Raw genomic sequence first — 25,483 nt, forward strand, 5'->3', positions numbered from 1 at the left:
AGGTCACCCGGAGCACAGCATCCTGCTCTTTGTGTATAGGTGGCAGGAGCCATGAAGGTCATTCCCTTTTCAGAGATGGAAATTTGTTCCTGAAGCCAGCTACTCTGTTTCAGTTCACACTGTAACAGCAAAATCAATCACAGTAAACACAACTGAAAACAGACCAAACCAAAATCATAGCTTTCTACATGAAGAGAATTTTTTAGAATTCATATTTTTAAATGATATTCTGTTCTAACATAGAATTTCTTCTTTAATTTATTGAGAAACCATCTTATTGAAATTTGGAATCCCCCACCACCACCCATGAGAAGACCATGGAGATGGAGATGGGTTACCCTTTAAGGGATCAAAGCTCTGGTGGATTTAGATAAAGACCCAAAAGCCAGAAAGCTTATGCAAGTTTATCTATAAAGACTAAGCCCAAAAAACTGGGATGAGAGTCTTAGCAGAGATCATTTTCTCATGAGATCTTGGGACTTCCTCTGTCTGGTTGTGCCAGAAATGCTGTGAGAACATCCATTCTCATGGCATTTGTCACTTGCAGGTCTTATGTCAGCTGGAATTTGTGTGTGAAATGTTTTATAGATCTTAAGGCTTCAGGAAGCCTCCCACTAAAGCTGCAATTAGACAGTGTCTGTTCTGTCCATTCTGCTCAGGTGATAGTGAAACGCAAAGTACAGACAGGAGCTGTGTTGCTGTGACACATTCATGCAGGGGCCATTGAGAGTTGGCACAATGAAAGGTTGCGGTAGCCTGAATCCCAGTCAACAGACTGTACTTATGGAGCATCTTTGTGCTAAGCCTCACTGTACCACAGTGAGACACTGCTGCACAGGAACCGAGCCTTGGTTAACTACAGAGAAGCTTCCACATACATATTGCTGCAGGCACCAAGTTGAGGCTGCTTGTCCACATCAATGTGAATCTAAGCAGGGTAGAAACCCATGGACTCCATCACTTGCTTCTTTATCCTCCCCTTTCATTTGAGACATGTTCTCTTTACATGGCCTTTGTTGGTCTTGAACTCCTGCCTCATCCTCGGAGCTGCTGAGATTTTGCCTTGGGCTACCATTTGAAATACTTTCTGAAGGATTTGGAGCTCTCTCAAATATTTTTCCCTACTGTTTTGGAGATTCAGCCCCCCCCTTTCTTGAAAATAGTTTAATTATTTTGGCAAATGCTTTTTGAACTGTGCATCACTGTGTCTGCTACTGAAATTTCATGTCTGTGTTGTCCCTTGTTTTGCTAACCCCTGATATCATCATTTATGCATCTTTCTTTTCATCCTTTGCTTTCTATTAGAGAAACAAACTCCTGTATGTGCAAAATTTATGTGATTCATCTTCCTTTTTAAGCTGTCCTTTGTAACAATAACAGTAACTCCTTTTCCCTGTCTGAGCTGTTTTTCAGATGTCACTTGTAACGTGTTTTTCCCATCATCTACTCATTTTCCTCCTTCCCTCCACTGCCATGTTATGAAAACACTGAATGTCTCTTGGACTTGCTGATCAGGACTGAGCACAGGGTGTGTGTAGTGATACATAGTTTGTAATCTAACAAATAAAGCTTGCCTAAAGACAAGCGATGGAGGACAGGCAGTGGTGGCTTAGGTGTGTGCCTAACTAGTGGCTTAGCTCTGCATTCTGATCTTCAGGCAAGCTTTATTGTTAGATTACAGAGAATGTATCACTACAGGTATGACCCCAGCCAGCCTCAAACTGAGTTATTAAAGAACGGGTACTGAGAGACACATTGGCTCCCTTGTTAGTATCTTCTCTGCTTTTAATCTCATTTCCACACCTGTCACCGCTGTCTGTTCCTGTCTGGGTTTTTCTTTACCTAACACTTTGCTTTTCCACTTGTGCAGTGAGCCTTTCCTGTCAAAGACTACTGGAGTTGTTATCTTACATTATCCTTGTCCATCCATTTGTTAGCATTTTTGTCCCTTTTTTCTTATTTTAAATTTTATTCATTTGCATCTGCACACATATGGGGGGGGGGCGTAGGTAATCTGAAGGACCACAGTATACCTCTTTTGAGATGGTGTCTCTCATTGGCCTAGAACTCACCAGTTAGGTTAGAATCACCACTGTGCTCTAGGAATCTTTGTCTCTACTTCCCCTTGCTGAAATTACAAGCCCCTGCCCTACACTCACCACTTTTTTCATGGTTTCTGGGGATTGAACTATGGTCTTTGTACTTCGAAGCCAAGAAGCCAAGAAGCCAAGAAGCCAAGAAGCCAAGCGCTTTCTACATAGGGCTACCTCCCAAGGCCACAAAAATATAAAATTTCTTTGTATTTAAAGGGGCCCGGGCGAGCAGGATTTTATTTATTTTTGTTTTATTTATTATTTTATGTGTATAAGTATTTTTCCTTCATATATGTTTGTGTACCATGTCTGTGTCTGGTGCCATGGAGGCCAGGAGAGTGTCAGCTCATTTGAGTTAGGGTGGATGTTAGCCGCCTTGTGGCCATGCTAACACCCAAGGCTGTGTAAGACTTCCTCATCTTCATGCATTTGCTTGCACAGTGCTTCCTACTTGGTTGCTTTTATTTATGAAGCTGTTGGGTGTTTATTAGCTTTTGGGATTCAATCCTTGGTATTTGAATTCTCATTCCTAGCTCTGTGAAGGCTGTAGATATTTGATAGGGATTGCATCCACTTTGATTTGGGAAGCAGGACATTTTAACGATACTAATTTTTTTAAACCACAAGCATAAAGATGCCTTTTCCAACTTTTTGTTTCCTTTCCAGATTTGTTTTCTCAACATTTTTTACTTTTCTTTGTTTGCTGCATTGGGAGTTAAAACCCAGCTATTGTATACCCTAGACAAGCATTCTACCACTGAACTACTTCCCAACCTGTAGCTTTCATTTTAGAGATCTTCTTCTCATGAGCTAAATTTACTCCTTTCCTAAATTCATTCCCATTTCTCCCCCTTCTCTCCCTCCCTCTCTCTTTTACTCCCCCCTTTTGAGCTTCATTTATGTGTTCTGCTAATGTTATGTGGTTCAGGCTTTTTCGAACTTAATATGTAGCTAAGGATGGTTTTAAGCACTGCTTTTCCAGAGGACCTGGGTTCAGTTCCCAGCACCAACATGGCAATTAGCAACTGTCTGTTAGTCTAGTTCCAGGGGATCCAACACCCATGGCAAAATGCCAATGTACACAAAATAAGTTAAAATTATAAAAAACAGTATTACTGTTATACAGTATCACAGACAGAGGCTGCCACTTAAATACAGAGGAAGGAAGGACACCACAGACACTTGGCTAGGCACAGGAGTCTAGGGCCTTCCACACTGTTGTGTGGCATTCCTGTATCCTAGGGAGAAAGTAAAGCTGGGGAGATATGGTCAGTTACAGCACTGTACCAGGAGCATCTTAGTGAATCACCCTGTGTCTTTGTTTTATTTCTAGTTGTGCTCTACCACCAAGGCACATTGCCAGATCAAATATCTTATCAATAGTGTTTAATGAGCTCAACATCTGTGTGTTTGCTTGATGAAGAATTTTTGTTAGTGTGTACTGTTCCTTCTAGGCCTGGTAGCATAGGGCACACCTGTAATGGCTGTGCTAGGGAGCCTGAAGCAGGAGGACTTTGAGTTAGAGGCCAGTTTAGGGCACTGTGTTGGGAGGGAGGGAGGGGGGAGGGAGGGAGGGAGGGAGGAAGGGGAAGAAGGAAGGTAAAAGGGGAAGGCTTCGGAAGGAGGGAGAGGAAGGGGAGGAAGAAAGGGGTATGGAAGGGAAGGAAGGGGAAGGGGAAGAAGGAAGGAAAAGGGGGAAGGGGAGGAGGGGGAGGGAGAGGAAAGAAAGGAAGGTAAAAGGGAGGGGAAAGGAAAGAAGGAATTGGAAGGAAGGTTGGCTGGGAAATAAGTTTGTCTCCCCACTTTGTTGCATCTCATCAGAAGTGCTTGGAGACTTCTGCTCCTGCAGTGGTTCCCTGAACACACCTTTCCTTTATGGTATCCTTGAGGCCTTGACTTTCCCTGCTCTCCCACTTGTTATCTAACTAAGTCACCTCCCATGTGGCCTATTTCTAAATAATTGTTCCCACATGTCCTTATCTTCAGTTCTAGACAGTTAGCACTGAATCATTCTGGGTCCTGTCAGCTTTGTGGTACAGAGGGATTCCAGCCCCCACAGCCCAGGATCTTAGGCCGAGGCACTCATCAGATCTGTGCTCACTAGCTGACAAATGTATGTGCCATACACAGGTCCTGGATTTTATTAGCTGTGACACATTAATGTTGTCTCCTCATTTCAATACACGTATAGTCATTTGATAATGAATTATCAGATATTGTCTGTATTGCCTTAAGAATATAAGTCACTCTGAGTGTCCCAAGAATTAAAAGGTTTTTTCTTTTATTATTCCATTCATTTTTTCTATAACATTCTCTGTTTTGTATGAATAATATTGTATATGTATATGTATAATTGACCAGGCTAGGGCATTTTGTATGTGTTGTAACTGGTGCCTGTTGTATCTCAGCAATAGGCATGAATAGCTTCTACTGGCTCTAATGAAATTGGAATTTGTTAGTATGGGGAGTTAGAGATTGTTGTGCTTGGGTTTCTTATCTGCCCTACTTTAGCTTAATTTGTTAATTCCAGGCAGTGATATAAACAGATAGACCTGTGTCCTTGAGAAGCAACATTTGCTTAGTCACATCCTGCTTTGGATGTCACCATCTTCCTGATAGAATTCAGAAGATGCCATTCTTATCTTTCAGAGCTACATGGCCAGTTTGAGGATTGATACAGTCATCATAGGCCTCTTGGCCTAACTGCACAAACAGGGTCATGCCTAACAGTTCTAAAGAGAATGTGAAATTGTAGGAGCATACCACAGGGTCTTTACACTACTCCATTGACATGTCTTCACAGTGGTGCTCAGTGCATTGTAACTTCAAATTTTCTACAGTTCTTTCCCCAAGACCATGTTTTTATTTTGCAATTTATTGACTCTGTAGATGTGGATTCCGTTAGGTAGGGAAGACTATTCAATACACTTCTCATGTTGATCAAAAGATTCAACTCAACAGCTATTAAAAGGCCAACTGGCTTCTTTTAGAAATTCTTAGAGTACAGATGAAATAGTAAATTTGTCAGAACAACTAATGATGAGTAGAAAACCATACTACTTTAGAAACAGAATTCTGGGGGCTATGAGATCCAGTAACTTGCTGACACACAAGTGTGAAAACCTGAGTTTGGATCTTTAGAACTCATGTAAAAAGCTGTGTCCAGCAGCACAGATGGGTAATCCCAAAATTGGGGGCTGAAAGATCCCTAGAGCCCACTAGCCAATCTTAGCTGATTCAGTCCAAGACCCTATCTTAGATTACAGTGGAGCTATTGAGGAAGATGGCCTGGCATTGACATTTCCGTGTGTGTATACATCCATGCACATACCTGTGTGCATACGGACGCACACAAAGTGAAAACAAAGTCCATGTGCAATCTCTAAGACTGTTAGTAACATCACTATTGTCATTTCTGTGACCTGATTATGTTGGTTTCTTCCTGTGCCTATGAACTTTAATTATATTTGCATCAATTTCCTTTAAAATTTACCTTATTTACTTGTGTGTATATGGAGATCAGATGACAGTTTATAGGGTTTTGGAGACTACTCAGGTTGTTGGGCTCTAGAGCAAGTCCCTTCTGTACTGAGTCATTCCCCCAGCCCTTGGTATCTTTCTTAAATGAACCTTTCAGAGGGAGAGATGTTTCCATCAGTGATCCTTTGGTTTGCTTTTCTCTTGTAGGGAAGCTGAACAGCCAAGACTCTTACAATAACTTCACCAACAACAATCCCGGCAACCCCCGGCTTTCTCCCCTCCCCAGCCTGATGGTAGTGACGCCTCTTGCACAAATCAAACAGCCAGTGACATTGGGGACCATCACCAAACGAACAGGGTAAGGCCTCAAGCTTGATGCTGTTTCCACATCCGCCTTAGAGGGTGGGATGAATAAAAATGGAACGTGCTTTTTTTCCATTGTGTGTTTTTGATTATGTCCTTCATTTCCAGTCTACATGAGATTCATTGGCATCTGAGTTAGTACAGAGTTCAGAGTATACACAAGCATGCTCACACACAGCCATGTACGCACACCCATGGTAAGAAACAAAGCAGTGACAAGTTGTGAAAACTGGTACTGACTAATGAGAACCAGGCTTCTCCACTCACTCACACTTTCTGCTTCCTGGAATTGTCTGGTTGTACAGTTTGATTTTCTTGGCTCTTGCCAACATGATTGGCTTTTAAACACAATGCCCACATTTTGACAGATGTGAATATTAACAAAAGTTTTCTAAATGAGATTATACTTTAGTAAGTTTAGGGAATTCACCCATTTACTTGTGTGGGTGTATTACACCATCATGGTTACATTACCAATCTGTTGATTCTGTTGGGATAATGAACTATTGCATATAGCTGGAAACCAGCTCTAATACTTGGCCTTTTTTACAAGATTGGACCTTAACATTATTTTAGAGACTTCATAATGTTCTTGAATTCTTTTTGGTGCTCATTTTAGATGTTAAAAAGATTCTACCCGTTTGGACTATAAACTAATGGATTTTTGTGCCTGTAAATAGACTACTATGTGTCTGATATTATTAGATATTCAATTACATGATGATAATGACCATCCATTTTGGACTATTAAATTTGTACTTCTGTAGTCATTTCTATAGCCAAGTTATTTGTTTTACTCAGTGTATAACCTAGTATTTAATTAGATTAGAAATGGAACAAACTGTATATTAAAATTATTTATAAGATAGTTGGAGAAAGCCCTGTCTTGGTCTCAAATAGTCATGAGGGTCTTCCCCATGGGGGAAAAAATAGATTTAGTTATCTGGCCATTGTGTTGATACAGTGCTAATATAAATATGTTTGGAGAAATCACTTTTCTTAGAAAAAAATACTCAAGGTTCCCAGATTATTCTGATGATTTCAAATGTTACATATAATTAACCATCAACCTAGGTGACATGGTATTCGAGTGTAAGGTGGGCCTATTGACAGAGCAGGTTGAATTTGGAACATATTAGGGGGAGTAAAAGAAAAAAAGAATCCTGAAAACCCATTTCCCAAATCACAGCTTTTTACACCATTCTTTGACTTGTATATCATTTAATCTAGCTCTTTGTGTTCAGTAGAAGTTTAAATGGTATTTACTTTATTTTTTACTAAAGACATAGTGACTGAAAAGGCCATGACTTTTGAAGGGTGAATGTCCTTGATTTATTGCTAGTTGAATTTTTTCTACTTTGTACCTGGGTATTTTCTGAATGTTTAGTTTTGAACCAAAATTGTAAAGGTTTTTTGTTTGTTTGCTTGTTTGTTTTGTTTTTGCATTGCTAAAGTTGGCCTGTATGTAATTGTATGTTATTCACGCCAGCACTGTGTAATTCTATAAAGTACTTAAGATTTTTGTCTTTCCTGAATCTAAGTGAAAGCATCTTTAAAAACGACCCTCTGATTCAGTTGTACATTAGAGTGAGGGTAGTATATGAGAAGATGGTACAGACAGTTCCTGGGGACATGAGAACAAATGCAAGCGGTGTTTATTTGTCCAGTACAGAGACTTTAGCTTTGGTGCAGATGTGTTAAATATATGAGGAGAGGATTTTAGAGTTTAATTATATGCATTTATGCATCTAGTTAGGATGTATATTTCCTTTTCTCTGTATTTGAAAGTTTCCGAATAATACTGTGCTTTCCCACCCTCTGCTGTCACAGAAACAGGTATATAAGCTGCTAGCATTGGAGCTATCCTGTGAACTTCCTTGTCTTTTAAAAATTTGTGGGGCTGGAGAGTTAAGAGCACCAGCTGCTTTTCCAAAGGACATGTTCACCTCCTAACACCCACATTTGCAGATTTGTGCAGCCATTTGTAACTCTATTCCTGGAGTACCCAGCAACCTCTTATGACCTCTGTGGGCACTTCCCTCACGTGGAACATAGGAGGACATGTGGCCAAAATACCCACACATATAAAATAAAATAAAAAGTTAAAGAGCTGGGTGTGGTAGCACACATCTTTAACTCCAGCATTGAGAGGCCGAGGATATCAGTGAATTCCAGGAAACCTGGTCTCCATAGTGAGTTCCAGGACAGACAGGGGTATGTAGAGAGACCCTGTCTCAAAAAACAAGTCAAAAGCAAACAAAGGAAAGTAAACAAAAAAAGTTGCTTAAAATTCTCAGATTTATAGAGTATAAATACTGTGTCCATCATCGTGATTGTCATGATTGTTTTTGTTGTTACCACTGCAGTGCTAGACTAGACACGGGACTGCATGCAAGCAAGCAAAACACTCTACCATTCAGCTACAGCCCTGGCCCTGTGCTCCCTTTTACATATGATTTAATACTTATTAATAAATACATTGGGAATTTGAAATTTTACTTGCCTTGAAACTAACATTAGTAAATGTCATAGTCACTGTTCTATTGCCATGAAGTGACAACCATGACCAAAGCAACTCATATAAAAGAAAGCATTTACTTGGGAGCTTGCTTACAGTTTTACAGGGTTAGTTTTTGCTCAGTCATGGCCAGGAGGGTGGACACAAACAGGCTAGCATGGTGCTGGAGACGTAGCTGAGAGCTTTACATCCTGATCTGCAAGGAGAGAGACATACAGAGCTAGGCCTGGACTTCTGAAACCTCCAAGCCCATCTCTAGTGACACACCTATTCCAACAAAGACACACCTCCTAATCCTTTCAAAACAGTTCACCATCTAATTCAGACCACCACAGTATATGATCAATTTTTAGGTCTTGTTACATGATTGTTTTTAAAGATTTCTTTATTTTTTATATATGCAGTATTCTGTATGCATGTATGCCTGCACACCAGCAGAGGGCACCAGATCTCATTAAGGATGGTTATGAGCCACGATGTGGTTGCTGGGACCGCAACTCAGGACCTCTTGAAGAGCAACCAATGCTCTTAACCTCTGAGCCATCTCTCTAACCCATATATGTTTTATGGTTTTAAATTCCTTTAAGAATATGCTGTTGTCAGGTGTTGAGACAAACTATATTTGTCTCAAAATGAGCCCTTAGTTCTAATATTTTTGGCATAGTTTCAGTTTCAGTGAAATAGTGAAGTCTGGTGATAAGAATTCTTCTATACCCAAGCCTCCCAAATGTTAAAAATGATAACTTTGTCATTGACATTCTTTCATGCGTCAACACGTGTGCTTTTCTATGACAGAGCTCAGAGGTAATACAGGTTGTCTTTTAGTTTCTTAATAGTGATACCTGGCATAGTGACTAACGATAAACACCTTGATTATAGTTTATAGCTGACCATTTCTGGATTGCAAGTTAGTTTACTTGCAATGACAACGCTTGTTAAGATGTTTGGGATTTTTTTTCTTTTTTTTTTCTTTTTTGCCCATAAAACTAATTAATTACTTAATTAATCTCTCTATTTATTTATCCATTTTTGATAGTTAATTGTCCCAGGCTGGCCTTGAGCTTTGGATACTGTCGATTCAGTAATGAGTCATGATATTACAAATTGTCACCATCATCACAACTACTCTAAAAAAATATATGTGAAGCTGGGTAGTGGTGGCTCATGCCTTTAGTCCCAACACTCAAGGGAAGGCAGAGGCTGGTGGGTCTAGTTCCAGACCAGCATGGACTCCAGAGTGAATTCCAGGATGGCCAGGGCTACACAGAAACCCTGCCTATGGATACATCTGAGTCAGGGTTGCCAGAGGAAGAGTGCCTGAGCTGCAGTTACAAGTGGTTGGGAACTGACCTGCTGCTGGGTATTGAGCTAGTAATCACATGTTCTCTTAACTGCTGAGCCATCTCTCCAGCTTCTACAACTACTCTTTTTTGTTTGTTTAGACGGAGTTTTCTCTGTGTACCATCTTTTGCTGTCCTGGATCTTGCTTTGTAGACCAGGCTGGACTGGAACTCACAAAGATCTACCTGCCTCTCCCTCCAGAGTCCTGGGAGTAAAAGCATGTACCACCACTGTGTGGCCATCACAGCTATTTTTTATTCCACTTTCTGATGTGTTTATTGACTGTACTCAGAAATTTCTATTGTCATTTGCCTTTTTCTTCCACTGCAGTCCAGCCAACTAAGGATTTGCTTATAGTTTTCTGAATGTGATTTTTAAAATGTGTGTCTTTAAATTTTTTTTAATTCATTAAAATGTGTATTTTGCCTTGTCAGAAATAATATTTGGTTTGTAAGAATGCTATATTTTCTGGCTAGGCTTGGTGGTGCATGTTTGTAATCTTAATCTGGAAGTATAATTTCAAGTTCAAAGCTAGCCCAAGCAGGGTGGCTATGCCCTGTTTCCAGAGGGATAATCAGTCAGGAGGCAGCCTGGATGTCTGGTCTATCATGTGTGAGGCCCTCAGTTCAGTCCCAGCTCCACCAATGAGTGGAAAAGCCTGAAAATGTGTTTTCTTAGTTTGTCACAGGCTGTTCTGAAGTGCCAGATGCCGTTTCGTCCCTTAGATTTCATGTTGTCAGCATTCACAGACAACATCTCTTCATTCTATTGAAACATTTTCAAAACTGTGACCAATCCTCAATGCATTTAGCTATTTAACCTTAATTATTTCTATTCTGTTTTGTTTTATTTGCTTGGAAATTTGGTTTTCTTTTGAAGGTAACCAATGTAAAAAGCAAGCAGAGTTTTCTTTTTCTAGGTATCCTCATTCCTAAAATGCTGTGTTACCCACTGCTTTTAACATGCAATTGACAAGAAGTGGTTCCCATGTATGATTTAGAAAGAGGATACAGAACTCATCCATTTCAGACATGTAAATCCACAGCAATTCAGGTACACCTGGTACTATATCTAGTTGTTAGGTAAAGCAGCTGCCATTTGTTTCATGTTGTTGATATTCTGTGCAAAGGCATAAAATACCCACAGAGTGTTAGAATTCCATCGCAGAACTGTGAAGATGGCCCAGGACTCAAGAGTTCAGACATTCTCTTTGAGATTCCAACCTCAGCTTAACTCTTCAGGGTACAAAATGTGTCTTCACCATGCTTAACAGCTGCCCTCTTATTTTTACAAATATATGTCCATGAAAGCCTGTGCAGTGTTGGGACCATCTGTCTCACTCCTCTGCACACATGAGGCCAGTACAACTACAAAAATGGCAGAAGACAGCTGTATTTACACCTTCCTGTTGATACCTTGAAGCATCCCTTGGAGGAAAGAGGGCCTCTGATGGCAACAGCTGCTGCTTAGCTCGAATGCTGAGTTTGGATGAGGGCAAAGGAAGTGCTAGAAATTATTTGGCTTTAGCGATCACTTGTGTAAACAGAGTCCATTTTCTGTTGGTCTGGTACAGGAGGGCTGGAAAGCCCCTCTTACCACATCATAATAATAGAGAAATAAAGAAGACCTTCAGCTCAGTGGAAGAGCACTTGCTTTGTATGTGTGAGGGTATGGCTTTAGTTCTCTGCACCACAAGGAAGTAAGGAAGGGTGAGTTTCGGAAAGAGGGATGCAGGCAGTGAGGGAAAAAAGGCTCCCCTCTAAAGGGAAACAAAACTAGGGATTGTTCTGTCTATTATTATTATTATTATTATTATTATTATTATTATTATTATTATTTTATTAGTTCTAGTTAGGGAACAAGCTTATTTCAAGTCCCTTCTCCCTCTCCCTCCCCTCACCCCCAACCCTCCTCCCCCACCCCCAGTCTACCCCCCACCCCATCCACCCACCACTCCCCAGGCAGGGTAGGGCCCTCAACTGGGGCTCTGCAAAGTCCACCAAGTCTTACTATGCTGGTCCTGGGCCCTTCCCCATGGGATTGTTCTGTCTTTTGGAGATTAGATTTCTGTAGTAGAATTTATTAGCAGCATTTCATAGTCATTTGGTTCAATTGAATCAAAAGAGAATAATTTTCAATGCTAAGTAATAGCTAATTTGCCATTGTGTTTTATATGCTTTAAATCTAAGATGATATATGCAATTTTTATGGACACAAGAGGAGAACAGTTTATGCTAGAATGAGGTTGAACCAGTTTCATGGGAACAAAGGCCATAAGAAATGAGAATGAAGTTACTTCCTTGCTCATAGCTGGTTGGAAGCCATTGGAAGTGAATAGAAGCAGCATTTGTTCACAGTGTTCTAGTTTCTTCACATGTGTTCACTTCTCAGTGAATATCTTGAAACCTTGGGCCCTGTCCTTTTAAAATAGAGAGAGGCATGTGCATTTCTGGTTTCTCATGTGGACATTTGTACTTATTGTCAATGTCCTATGTCAGTTTCCTCATATGAAAAGAATTCCCATGTGGATGTATGCATTCCCAGCAGTTCTTTGATCTCATTGCCTCCTTTAAGCCTGACTCACTGTTGAGCCCTTCTGAACCACACTGAGTAAACAGGTGTGTGTTTCTAGCCACCATTTAAGCACTTAATAGCATTTATTTGAATGGCTACAGCTGATATTTTTAAAACAAGTTTGTCATCAAGGTCTTGTTTCAGAGTAAATGACATTTTCATAATCATAAAAGTCCATTCCTTATTTTAATTCAGTTCAACTCCGTTCACCTTGACTTATTTAGACTTTCATTTCAGCCACAAAGCTTATAGGCTAACCTCAGAGAATTAAGAAGGAAAGATGGAAAAAGACCCCGTATACCATAGAACATGGTAATTTGCCACACTGTCTCTCTGTCTTTTGTAACCATTAGTTTGTACAGTAGGGCTCTGAGGGTTTGGTTCCAGATATAGCATAATCAAGAGTGCATTTTCATTTGAGTGTGTGCACTTTTGTCTACATGTGTAATATATTTACCATAGTTTGAGTTTCTAGTTTTTGCGCCAAATAAGTAGAGTACTTAAACCATACCATAGTTTATTGCATTTCGCTGTAAATCTGAGGATTTTTTATTTGAAAGACGTCTACTATATACCATATTGAAAGTCAACGGGCATAGCAGTCGACAGAAGTTTGACATTATTTATGCTATGCTAGTCTCTCTTCTGTCACATATGGAAGAACTTCAACATTATCTATGTTTTTCTAATGAAAATCTTTCACATCTTGAGTTTGTAATTTAAAATGGCATGCCAAATATGTCTCAAATTAGTAAGCTGTCTATTTCAGCTTCAGTTTGTCCTATGGATCAGCAGATTGAAAACCACCAGTGCCGTAGACCTGCAGTTAGAATTCGATTAATGAACAAATTAAAAGTTGGAAATGACATGAGGGCTAATTTGCAGCAATGGGGGAGGAAATGGGGTTCACGGCATTTGCTTAAGAGAAGGTACACACAGTGGCAGTAGAGCCTTTAGAATTAATTTAAAAATATATAAGCTCACTTAAGTACTATATATATATATATATATATATATATATATATATATATATATATAGTGCTGTAGCCTTTTCTCTTCTTACAGTTCTCATCTCTATGGACACATTCTGATTCCTATACTTTGGTTGTGCAGAACTTGATCAGTTGAAGAACAGAATTGATGGAGTCTGCTTGTGGAATTTATCTTTTAAATTCCGGTTTCTGCTTTAACTCTGGAGAGGGAAGAGGGTTGAGCAGGCTGATACACGATGTAGTCCCAGCTCCCAGGACACTGAGGCAGAAGGACAACTTACTCAAGGGCTTCCCCCACCCTCCCTTCCCCCAGGCCTATTGATTTGGCAGATTTAAGAGTAACCCTTTACCCACTAGAATCAGGTTACAGAGTTTAAGTATATTCATATCAGATGCCCTAGAATTGGAGTCACAGGCAGCTGTGAGCCACTCTGAGAGCTGGGAACTGAACCCAAGTCCCCATGAAGGATAGTCAGTGCTCTAACCACTGAACCATCTGTTTATAGTACTATTCATTACTGTTTAGTGAGATTTTTCTGAGAATTCCTTTGAGAATTAATGGCCAAGTAATTTCATATTAGTTTATAAGGAATTAAATAATACCCTGATAAACATCTTGAATTTGATTTCTATAGGTTTATTTCACTTAGCTATTTGTCCTCCAGATTCAACCACATTGCTGCAACTAAAAGGTTTTTAAAATTGTTTTTAATTAATTTATACTTTATGTACATTGGTGTTTTATCTGCCTATATGTCTGTGTGAGGGTGTCAGATCCCCTGGAAAAGGAGTTATAGACAGTTGTGAGCTACCGTGTGGATGCTGGGAATTGAACCTGGGTCCTCTGGAAGAGCAGTTAGTGCTTTTAACCTCTGAGCCATCTCTCCAGTCCAATAGGGTTTCTTTAATTTTTGTGTAGATTGTGCCTCTGTGCGTGCTCATGTGCAAGGCCCTGTGTGTATCCTACACTTTTGTTTTCTGAGGAAGGGTTTTTCAGTGTAGCTCTGGCTGTCCTGGAACTGACTTTGTAGACCAGACTGGGTGTTGAACTTAAAGAGATCCACCTGCCTCTGCCTCTTCAGTGCTAGGATTAAAGGTGTGCACCCCCACTGCCCATTGCTGGATTTTTAGTTCATTGAGTAGATATTTTTTTGTTATGTTTTTCAGTTGGAATTCAGACCGACAGGAACATAGTTATGACCCAAAGGGGCTGGTTTTATGTGGTGGGTTTGTTAATCCTGTTAAAATTTACAGTGGTGTGTGAATTCTTCAGACCCATCTCTAGTTCACTACTTAATACGGCCTGTCTTTAATTTACCCAACATTCCCACTCATACAGTCTCTTTCTGTTGTCCCTACCTTCACCCCACTTCCGTAGAAAACTACAGCTGGGGGCTTTCAGTGTTGGGTGAGTGAGGACAGTCATAGGTGAAGACAGCTGGATCATGGGCCTGGACTTCGTGACTTCATATTTTCATCCTTTTGCTACTGAAGAAAGATTAAGCAGGAGCATTTCAAAAGAGCAGCTGACACTACCCTCAGTCAGTAGTGGTGTGAGTCACTGTTCTTGGAGTCGGTAGATTTCTCACATGTACATGGCAGAGGTCCAATCTGCCAGACCAGGCAAGAAGTGGGCAAATGTGAGTTGGATGCATGCCAAGTCTACATACCAACCTAGGTTCTCACCCTGTGCCTCCAGTCCTCCTCTTTTCTGTGGAGCAGTTGGCCGGTGGATCATTTCTGGATGGAGGTCAAGCAACTTTTAACTAAAGCAGCTGGGCCACACTGTGAGTCTGACCCTGTTGTCTGTAGAGATGACTGTGCCCCTGCTGACTAAGGGCCTCTTCACTTGGTGTCACCATGGTATGGTGGGGCGAGTATATGACTGGTGACATTAGTAACATTGTGTAACTTCCTGGAAAGAAATCAAGGGGTTTTGTTTGGTTGTTTAGGTTTACTTTTCATCTGTTGGGGTGAAGTGTGTTGTGTTTCTGTGTTATAGTCAGGAAACTTAAAACACAGTGGAAGGTATTTTCTTTTTCTATGGAAGGGAATGTCAGGGTCTTACTTTAGTTTAGTGGAATTTTTATTGTTAGTTTTTAAATCTAAAGACAGATTTTGTTCCATTTTATTGTTTTTTGAAACCAATGGAGAAGTCTTTTGAGTTATTGAGGGCTGAGTAGACAATTTCAATACAAACTTCCAAGTTCTTTACTCTGAAAATATCTGTGTGTCTGTGAATATTCAGGTATTCAGTATCGTTGTCAATAATCAGAATTCAGCTGTATGTTGAAACTTGAGCACCGCTAGAGGGCTGTCCATAGGCCCTGCATCGATCGTACACACTGCAGTTCCATGGGGCTATTTCAGATGCCAGCATTTCTAACAGAATCATTCAGAGTAGTGGAATATTTTGTGTGTTCTTATAATAACTGAAATGAAAGGTGAGTACTGTCTGCCAACAAAATTCGACTCATTTCTGAATTATTTCTGGCTTTTAGAAATGGCCTTACTCTTGTTTTTTTTTTTTTTTTTTTTTTTTTTTTTGCTCATTGATGTACAGTCCTTATGCTGTGGAGACATTGGACAGTTCAAGTGTTTTCAAAGTAGAGAGTGAGCTCTTGTGAGTGACATAAAAGTTCTGATGTAATCAGTAAATCTTGAAGTCAAGTAGATGTGACCAGAATTTTTTTTCTTCAGTGTCATATAATGGAGTAAGCATTTGGCCTACATTGGCTTAACTCAGCAACATTTTGGAAATGCAGCAACTTAGACTGCCAGCTTGGTCTGTGATGTTAAAAAGTATGTTTACTCTGCCCTATAGCAGAATACCAATATCATGGTTATGCAATATTGAGTAATAGTGAAATGTCTTATAAACAAAAACTATATTCATTCATTTGGTCTTTTAATCTTGTTTTTATACATTGTTTTTGTGCAACTTAATAATAATGTTCTGTGGGTCACAGAGGAAAATGATGGAAGGCCACTGTTGGTTTTTCTGGTTCTGTCTTTGCCAGTAACTAAATCGTTAAAGCCCCCCCACCCTACCCCCACATACACACCTTCCCTGTTGTCTTTCTTTTCCTGCACTTACTGCTCATGTCTCTCAGTCTGTGATTGTGTTTATTGTATTCTGAGCCCCAGAATCATGCTCACTATTGTGAGGACATTTTGCTCAACCTTTAATTTGTTCTGGAATGCACTCTATTTGCTTGGAAGTTAATGCTAATTACCAGGATTATCTTTCTCCTTAATGTTCTAGTCTCCAATTTTAAAAAAGGAAATAACCATGGCTTACTAATGTGTCCCCTTCAATTTCTTATGCCTTCCAAATGTCAGATGCCATATTAAATTTTTTTTAATATAATTATATTACCAAGTCTTATTTGTGCACAGCATGCCTTAAATACTGGGAACTGAATTTTAAGCAGAAATACGGTATCATTGAATTCTGAGTTTGTATCCCCTGTGGTATTTCAAACATGCAACCATAGCTACATTTGAATGTTGTCTACCATTGCCACTTGCAGGGAGGTGAGGAGGCTATGTTCTTGTACTAATTTCCTGGAATGGGACCAGAAGTAGAAATCCTTCCATCGTTTTTTTGCCAGTGACCCACAGAACAACATGCAGTCCAGCTTATTGCAGATGAGCAGCTTGAGAACTGTATGCCTGAGACAGCAACGGGGGAGCACAAGCATTGTTATGTCAGAGTCCAGTCATCTTTAGCTAAGACTGAACATTTTGTGTCTCACATAGTAATTGTTCTTCTTCATTTGATTATCCCATTTAATTTGCACTTTGTGTTCAAGGGCTTCAGCAGTGAATTTTATTTTAAATTAGAAGTGCTGCAGGGGTGCTTCAGAAAAGGGGGAGAAATAGAAAAAAATTGAAATCTACATTTCTACGAAAACTAAGGACCTTGTTTCTGTACCTCCTTTACTTATTGGTTCTATCACAGCATATGTGGCAGATTTGCTAATGATTATTAATTTTGAGTTGTTTTTAATCAGACTCTATAACAGTACGATATTCATGTATTTACTAATGTTGAATGAGCTTTCCTCTAATTTTTTGTACATTTTCCCCCCTTTTCCACCAAGGCCTTATCTCTTTGGAGCGGGGTGTTTTTCCATAAAAGCTCCATGGTGAGTTCCCGTTCAGTCCCGCATGCCTAACTCATTTGCTGTACTCTCAAAAAGTAACTGTTTGTAGTTTGTTTTCAGTTGCATGGCCTGATCACAGATAGATGCACCAAGTTACTAGACAAGTAGACATGAATGTTGATATTTAAACCTTTAAAAAGTAGGTCCTTTCATTTTATTTGAATCCTTTAAAACACTTTTTTCTACAAAAACCAGATTTGTTTTGTTTTTATTTGTTAGCTTTTCCTTTAAACAAGGCAGAAGGGTTCTCTCAACTTGCTGGTGAATAATATAAGGAAGGTCTAGCCCCAAGTAGAGTGCTTTAAATGTGAAGTTCCTTATACATTATGCTTAATACTAGAGAATAGAGGTTGCTTTTAAATACAAATAAATTAAGGAAAAAGTTGCAATGGATTTTATTTGGCCCCCAAAGGACTGTGTTGAACTCTGTCTTGAATAGATTAGGTGTTTAAGGAGCTGCAGATAAGGTCAAGGAATGCATATTTCTGATAAAGACCCCTACGGCATCCTATTGAACCATATCAGCATAAGGCGTGATAACCACAGAAAAGAGTGTTTCATATCTTCACTTGACAATGTCAATCAGAATGTGTTAAGGATCTGATACAAAATGCCTTAAGCTGTCTTGCTCTTACATACCAGCTCCTATGTTTACTGATCCCAGATACCATAGAGTCTTCTGTTTCCTTTTTTCCTTATATACGTAGTTAAATCAGCATTAGCAACTGTTCTGTGGCTTCATTGTGAGGATTAAATGAGCTTGTAATGTATAAAGTGTTGCATTACATAATGACAGTGGTACATAGTAGCCACTCATTGAATAGTAGTAATTGCTGCAGACTGCCCCTTCCAGTGTTAGGGGTGGATACCCTATCTGAAAAGATACTTCTTAAAACTAGACCATGTGCTTTGCCTCCAGATAGGGTCTCATTACATAGGCCTGGCTAGTGTAGAACTCCTATATAGACCAGATCTGCCTCCAACTTGCAGAGTCCTCATGCCTTAGCTCCCTGAGTACTATGACCTGAGACATGTGCTAACATGCAAAGCTGCTTTTAGTTCTTAAGAACACATGAGGCACCAGGCATTGGTGGCGCACGCCTTTGATCCCAGCACTCGGGGGGGGGGCAGAGGCAGGAGGATCTCTGTGAGTTTGAGGCCAGCCTGGTTTCCAGATCGTGTGCCAGGATAGGCTCCAAAGCTACACAGAGAAACCCTGTTTTGAAAAACCAAAAAAAAAAAAAAAAAAAAAAAAAAAAAAAAGAACACATGAGGCAAAAGGAAGTTTTGAGAAATGTAAGGTATTTATGAACTTCGTTAGATTAGAATATTTAAGTTCTTCACATTTTTCTGGTCCTCATAACTGCTGTTAAAACTTGTTCATTGTGTCCTGTTATATTTTGAACAGTGTTTTATCTGGGTATGTGTTACATGCATGGAATTGTAGCACCCAGGAGGCAGAGACAGTAGGACAGCAAGTTTAAGTCCAGCTTAGGATGTTTAGTAAGATTCTATCTCCAAAACTAACCAGTCTTTTATAGCTGGGTATTGTTCATGGAACATTTTCAGAGTTCTTGTGGCCCGGAAATGGAAGTTTTCATAATCATATAGGGCTAGGTAATAGAAAGTTAATCTCCATTAAATATCCACCTTTATAGTACAGTGTGAGACAGATTGCATAAAACTGTTCTTAAGAAAGTCAGAATATCCAGAGACAAATTCTCTGAAAGTTGATTTTTCTTTTTGTAAATCAGATTTCTTCTCAAAACTAGTAAGATACATGGACTCTGCTGACTTAGAGGGAGCAGGGCATTTTACATGCCACATCCAAAATATGATTAAATGTCTTTGTGTACTAAATGTGGAATTAAATTCCATTTGAGGATAAATTCCTCATTCTAAGTACAAAGCAGAGAGTTTTAGCATGTTAATAAAGATTGAAGTTTTGACATGCAACTAAAGATGGACTAACAAATGTTGTATGTTAAATAAGAAAAGTCCATTCCCCCAACAGCTTATGTGTTCCTCACATTTAAGCAAAAGCACTTGTCAACCAGAAATGATTTGAGGTTGAAACAAGATTAAAAGAGCCAGATTAAAGAAAGGGATCTATGAAATATAGTCGACTTCTAAATCACTGCCTGTCTTCCAGAAGACTGCTTTGTGGTTTGTTTGATGCCATCGTTAGCTCACAAGAAACTCGTTTTTAGTCACTTACACTAGACTGAAAAGTCCTCCTTTTAAATGCACTACATTACCAGGGTGCATGTTTTTTCCATTAAGATCTTAATGAAACCTCAAATTAAGGCAGCAAAATGAATATAGATTTGACAAGTTCTTCCATGTTGTTTATGAGAGCCGCTTTGTTTCCGCAGCATTTGCTGTTTTTCCATGATACTTAACATTCAACTTGAGAATGTTTTATTTACCGATCTAAAATAAAACATCATGCTAAATAAGTGTGTTTATAGTACTTTCATTTAGGGCAATAAATATATGTTCGGTGAACATGAAATCTTTTTAGCTTCTTTTAAAATGTAAATTTCTTACAATTTTCAAAAATTAGTTTTGGGTTACAACATTTGTACTTAGTTAAGGTCTTTTTGCTTTTGATATGTCACAGTTCACACTAATTCTTTATTCTTCAGTAAAGGACTTTAAGTCTTTAAATTAATGCAGTTTCAGATGAGAACATTTAAAAACAGCATTTTCCCCCTTTGATATCATAGCAGACTGGGAATGAAATGGTACAGCCTGTCTTTGACAGTAGTAGTCAACTTAGGCATTTCCAGTACTTTCCATGTTGTATGTTTGTTGTTTTGAGAGACCATAGAAATTTTCATTGTTGATTTGTTGAGACAAAATCCATCCCACATTGTAGCCTATGCTGGCCTGGAAATTACTGTGTAGCCCAGACTGGCCTTAAAGTTTTGGAAGTACTCCTGCCTCGCTCGGCCTATTGGGACACTTACTGTGGAGTTTTAATTTTCACATTAACAATATTGTGTTAGTGCGCATGTGGTACTTACTGGGTTTTATCTTTGATTTCAAAAGAGATTTCTAAAAGTTGAATGTGTATGTAGCAGACAGTCATGCTTATGTGTCTGGGAAAATAGCTGTTATTCATAAATTTCCTCTGTATTACTTACAATCACCTTTGAAAAAGAAGTAAAATAGAAGTATGGAATTATAGCCTGTGGTTTTTACTAAATGTTCCCTGTTCTGAGAATATTTAAATTTTTCACAGTTTCATCTTTAAGGTGATGTGTGTGTGTGTAGATGAGATCTCTTTTTTTTTACCTGTTGTGTTTTCTTTTAAATCTTTAAGAATAATTTATAATACCTTAGTATAAATTTGGATGGGTTATCAATGTTTTTAATTGTTTAAGTAGTTCTAGTTACCTCTCCAGTCTATTTTTAGGGGAAAAATTAGAGAATGAAGAGAAAATTTCTAAATTCCTTTGAAAAGCTGTATTCCATAGAAACTTATAAATTTCATGAAGAAAACTAATTTTCAGTCACTTTCTAGTCATTGAAATTCAGATATTGAAAGTTTTCTTACGTCTTTGTAAAGGAAAGAAATGGAGCTTCTGTCTCAGTTCCTGTCGAGCTGGTCCCTCTCTCAGCACCTGGGGCTACCTTGCTGCTGAGTGTGCCACCCACTGCTCCAGCTTCTGTCATTCCCTGGGGTGCACGGCACAGGATGGAAATCACTGTCCTTTACTCCTAGAGCAGGTGTCTCTGGGGGCAGGGTTTTCTGTCTGTTTCTGTCTTCCTCCTGTTTTCATTCATATGTAAAGTGGGCAAGAGAAAACCAGTGGTAATCGAGATAGTGATGGAGCGTTTCTGAGACTTTCCAAATATTTGGGAAATGATGCGATATTGGTGAGCTGGCAGCGAGAATAGTTCCCATTCTTAAGGGTTTTCTCAGAGGAAGTGACAGAATTAAACTCCCTCCTTTTATTTACCACGGAGTTTATTTTGCTTTGTGTTTGTGTTCTGTTTTCCTCTTGGGTTCCTTAGGAAGGACTTTTTGCCTGTGGTATTTTATGACTTATTTTGCCCCGATTGGCAAATGTTGAATTCATTCAATTTTTCTTTTATGTTTTGCTGAAAAGTTAAAAACAAATGCTTGATGTAGTAAAGAGACAGGAAGTATCAGGAGGAAGGCGTCTGAAGGACTGTCTAGGGGACTGCTGTGTTTTGCTCTGTGTCTCTACACAGTCAGTGTGTTTGCTGTGTTCTCCTGTATGATTCTTTAAACTCACTGGTGAATCCATATAATCAATCCAGTTAAATTCTGTACAACAATTAAAATGGAATTACTATTTTAATCATTGTATTATCAATATAATAAGTGCATAAGCTTAAGTAAAGTTCATTGCACAAGCACTGGAGACCTTTTTCAGTTGGCCAGTGTTCTCTGCTGGGACTAGTTGAGACCCCTTCTGAGGAGAATGGTGTTGAGGGCAAGCAAGAAACGAGATTAATGTTACAGTCTTCGATGTGCAGGTCAGGTAGCAGTCTGTACGTCTGTATGATTTACAGGGCTGGCCTTTTCTGGTCGATTACATATGGATCCTCTTTCTCTGTCCCCCACCACCACCTCTTTTTTCTTTCTTTCTTTTTTTCCCCCTGTCAACAGCAGGGCATTTTGTGGTCGAAATACTCTGGGTCTTTGTAGAAAGGTTCGTGTGGAGCCTGTTGCATACACACATAAGGAGAAACTGTTTGATCCTACTAGGCATTCTTGCACATACTTTTTTAAAATTAAGATTAGGAGCAAACGGAGCCAGAATTAAAAATTTCTAACTTTGAGTAGAACACAAAGATTAGATTTCTAAGTAGCATTCTTTTTTAAATTACATTATCTCTTTTTATTTCTCCATAAGGTTTATATGTGCATGTTTCTATTTTGCTTAAATGATAGACTAATGCCAGGTGGAGACTGATGTTGTGAATGACTTTATATGAACTAGCTCCCCCAAATATGCTTCCTCCCCTGTTCAGCACCGCAGCATGTGAGGAGCACAGATTTAAAAAAAAAAAAAGTCTTTACTCAAATTGACTTCTTAACTCACGAGATTTGCTGAAGTCCTATCACTGGATAAAGGATAAAGGAATAAAGTAATATTTTTTTCATAAATCTAACACAATTTTACCATACATTTGAGTTTGTGTGAGATAGTACTGTGTTGGTTCTGGCTTTCAAAATGGAGTGATGTGATGCCTATAGAATAAGTATAATGAAATTTAGCTGTTGGGAATTCCAGGCTCGATGAAATGTAAGATGATAAATGTATAGAATGTTCTCAAAGTATACATTGATGCCCTCTAATTTTTCTGCTTTTCACACTTCTGTTAGAAAGCTGGTCTTTTGTCCCAGTATTATTTTTGAGTCCTTTTAAGTACTTTAGAAGAACCATATTTTGTAGTTGAAATGGCATGGCCACTTGTTAGTACGTGCTTAAGTTAAGACCAAACCACAACAAAGTCTCATCTGGTAATTTGGCAATTTGAACTTGTCTCTGTGAAGCTTGCTTATACATTGTAGTACCACTGGCTCCTGATAGTGTAGTCCCACAACTGCAAACACTTTTCAAAGTAACTTTTTGGCAGAGGCTTTGGCGATAGTGTAAGAGGACCCGAATTCAGATACCCAGCACCCATATAAAAAGCAGTGCATGGTATCAAATGTCTGTAACTTCAGCCTGGGGAGGAGGGCAGAGTAAGAGGTCAGGCAAATAGGTGGATCCCCTATCTTGCTGGCCAACCAGTCAGTTGGTAGCTCTAGGCTCAGTGAGAGAACTGTCTCCAAAATAACAATAATAATGATAACCACAGCATCATCATCAACAACCATGTAGAGGGCAACAGAAGACTTTGTCTATTGGTGTCCACACACGTGGACATAGGAATGCACACACACCTTTATACACACAAATCAAAATAAACATTCTGTCGTGTTTTCTCTCTCCTCTTCCCCTAAGGGCTACAGTGGCCAGGGGCAGGTCACAGATGGCAGTCATAGAAGCTTGTCAGCTCAGGGTTAGTCAGTCAGTGATGGAGTGAGAAATGTTGGAAGGCAGCGCACACTCTAAGGTAATACACAAGGAACCCCACAGCCAGATGATCTGTTGTGGCTTTAAGTGACCTAGATATCAGGAGGGCACACATATGCTCAAGTGTTGGAGGAAGGATGCTCCTCTGTTGCCTTTCTGGTGGGTCACTATGGCAGAACAGATGTACAGAGAGGAAAGTGTGGGACCACAATCACCACATCATATAAACCATTCATCAAACACTGATGTGAGATTTTACTCTTCTCTGTGATTCTGCCCACTATTAGTTTTAACATTTTCTATGTGTATGTGATTTAGTGGGAACAATGTGTTCAGTAAGTATTAATAGTGGTTGAAAGAAGTGGACTTTTTGTTCACTATTTGGTTCAAAGTGGAAGTTCAGCTGGACCAATTAGGGCAGCATCTGTCTCCCCCCACCCCCCACCCCGAAAAAGTGTCAACACAGATATTAGATGCTGGAGAGTGTGTCAGTTTTTTCAGGGACAGGAAAAGTGAAATCACTAAAGAACTATCTGAAAAATAGACTAGGCTTGTGAGCTATAGCTGGAATGTGTGTCATGTTATGAAATGTGAAGCCCCCCCCCCAGCCTGGCTTGCTTTCTTTAAAGTACTAGTAGGTTTTCAACCTTGAACACATTGCATAATCTGCTGGGATTAGGGAGGGGCCTCAGAAAATTATCTTTGCACAGATTGTGGCAAACTTTTGCTTTATGCCATCTGGGATGACCCTGGTTAGTATTTGCTCAAGTGTCTGAGAAGTTCTCAGTGGTTCTGTTACCTGGAGACCACACTATGAGAACAAATACAGTCCCGAACCCTACACAGTACACATTGAGCTCCAAGTGGGAAGTTACTTAGGGAAAAGTCATACAACTAATGAATGGCAGGGGTGGGTCATTCCAATTCAGGCTTCTTCTTGACCCCAGAAACCAATCTTCCCATTGCAACACATCGAGTAGGAGATACTAAGATAAAGTGAAGCAATTTAAGAAGGTGGTGGTCTCATTGGTTCCCAGTGGGACTCACTGCAGAGCTGAGCCTCAGGGCCTTAGCTTCCTGGTATCCATCGGGGCTGTGACGCTCTTGCCAGTGGTGTCATCTTCTGGGCTGTGAGCTAGAGAGGTAATCTGTGGATGGTGATTATATAATTGCTAATTAGTTTGAGAAATTTGATAATTCAAAAGAGAACAGAAATTCAGGAAGGTGAAAGCTTGAAAGTAGCTGCAAGCATATGAAAATGTATTGTGCACAACAGAGGGAAGCAGGTTCTTAGTGCAGGTCACCTGATGACAGACAGTACTTAGTGCAGACATCCTGCTCATAGCAAAGAGAACAGATTTGTGTTTGGTAAGCTTTCAGTATTTAGCTCTGTCCTGGTCTTTTCGCTGAACAAAATAGAAAAAAATCATTTTCATAAATCCAGCCAAACAGCAACAGCAGCCAGGAAGATGGCTGATTCTAATGGCAATTGGTCATTGCTTTAGCTCCCTCGGGGCGTGTGATTCTTCAGAGTAGCAGATCTTCAGGCACCACCAGCGCTTCATTTTCAACCATCTGCATTTTCTTGCATGCTGTTTCTATGTACTGTATGGGCAGTCGCTTGTCTTGATGTCAGAATGAACTGTTCATGTTAGAGATGTGTCTGTCCCTTCTTTTACTCCATTGAAACATTCCCGGTGACATGTTAGCCATCTGAAAGGAGTGGCTGTAATTCTGAAGCCAGCACCCGGGTCAAAAGCAGTTTGTTTTATTTTGTTGAGACACTGTCTTACTATGTTACCTAGGCTAGCCTTGGAACCCAGGCACAAAAAAATGATCCCAGCTCTCTTAATAGGATCCTTTAACTTTGGAATCTTTTCCATTTCACCTC

General features: G+C 39.6%; 1 protein-coding gene across 10 annotated transcripts in view; it reads left to right on the top strand.

The window, feature by feature from the left end:
- The window catches only part of Bcas3 (BCAS3 microtubule associated cell migration factor), a 487,638-nt gene that overhangs the window by 169,156 nt on the left and 292,999 nt on the right, over window positions 1-25,483 (top strand). For 6 of the 10 annotated variants that reach the window (XM_027426382.2, XM_027426380.2, XM_027426386.2 and 3 more), the window contains exons 16-17: window positions 5,781-5,931; window positions 17,468-17,512. In XM_027426382.2, coding sequence (XP_027282183.1) covers window positions 5,781-5,931; window positions 17,468-17,512 — 196 coding nt within the window. The remainder of the gene's footprint in view (window positions 1-5,780; window positions 5,932-17,467; window positions 17,513-25,483) is intronic. The other 4 variants (XM_027426384.2, XM_027426383.2, XM_027426388.2 and 1 more) reach the window with 1 other exon arrangement.

This window comes from Cricetulus griseus, chromosome 7 (genome assembly GCF_003668045.3).
Source record: "Cricetulus griseus strain 17A/GY chromosome 7, alternate assembly CriGri-PICRH-1.0, whole genome shotgun sequence".
Classification (NCBI taxonomy): Eukaryota; Metazoa; Chordata; class Mammalia; order Rodentia; family Cricetidae; genus Cricetulus; species Cricetulus griseus.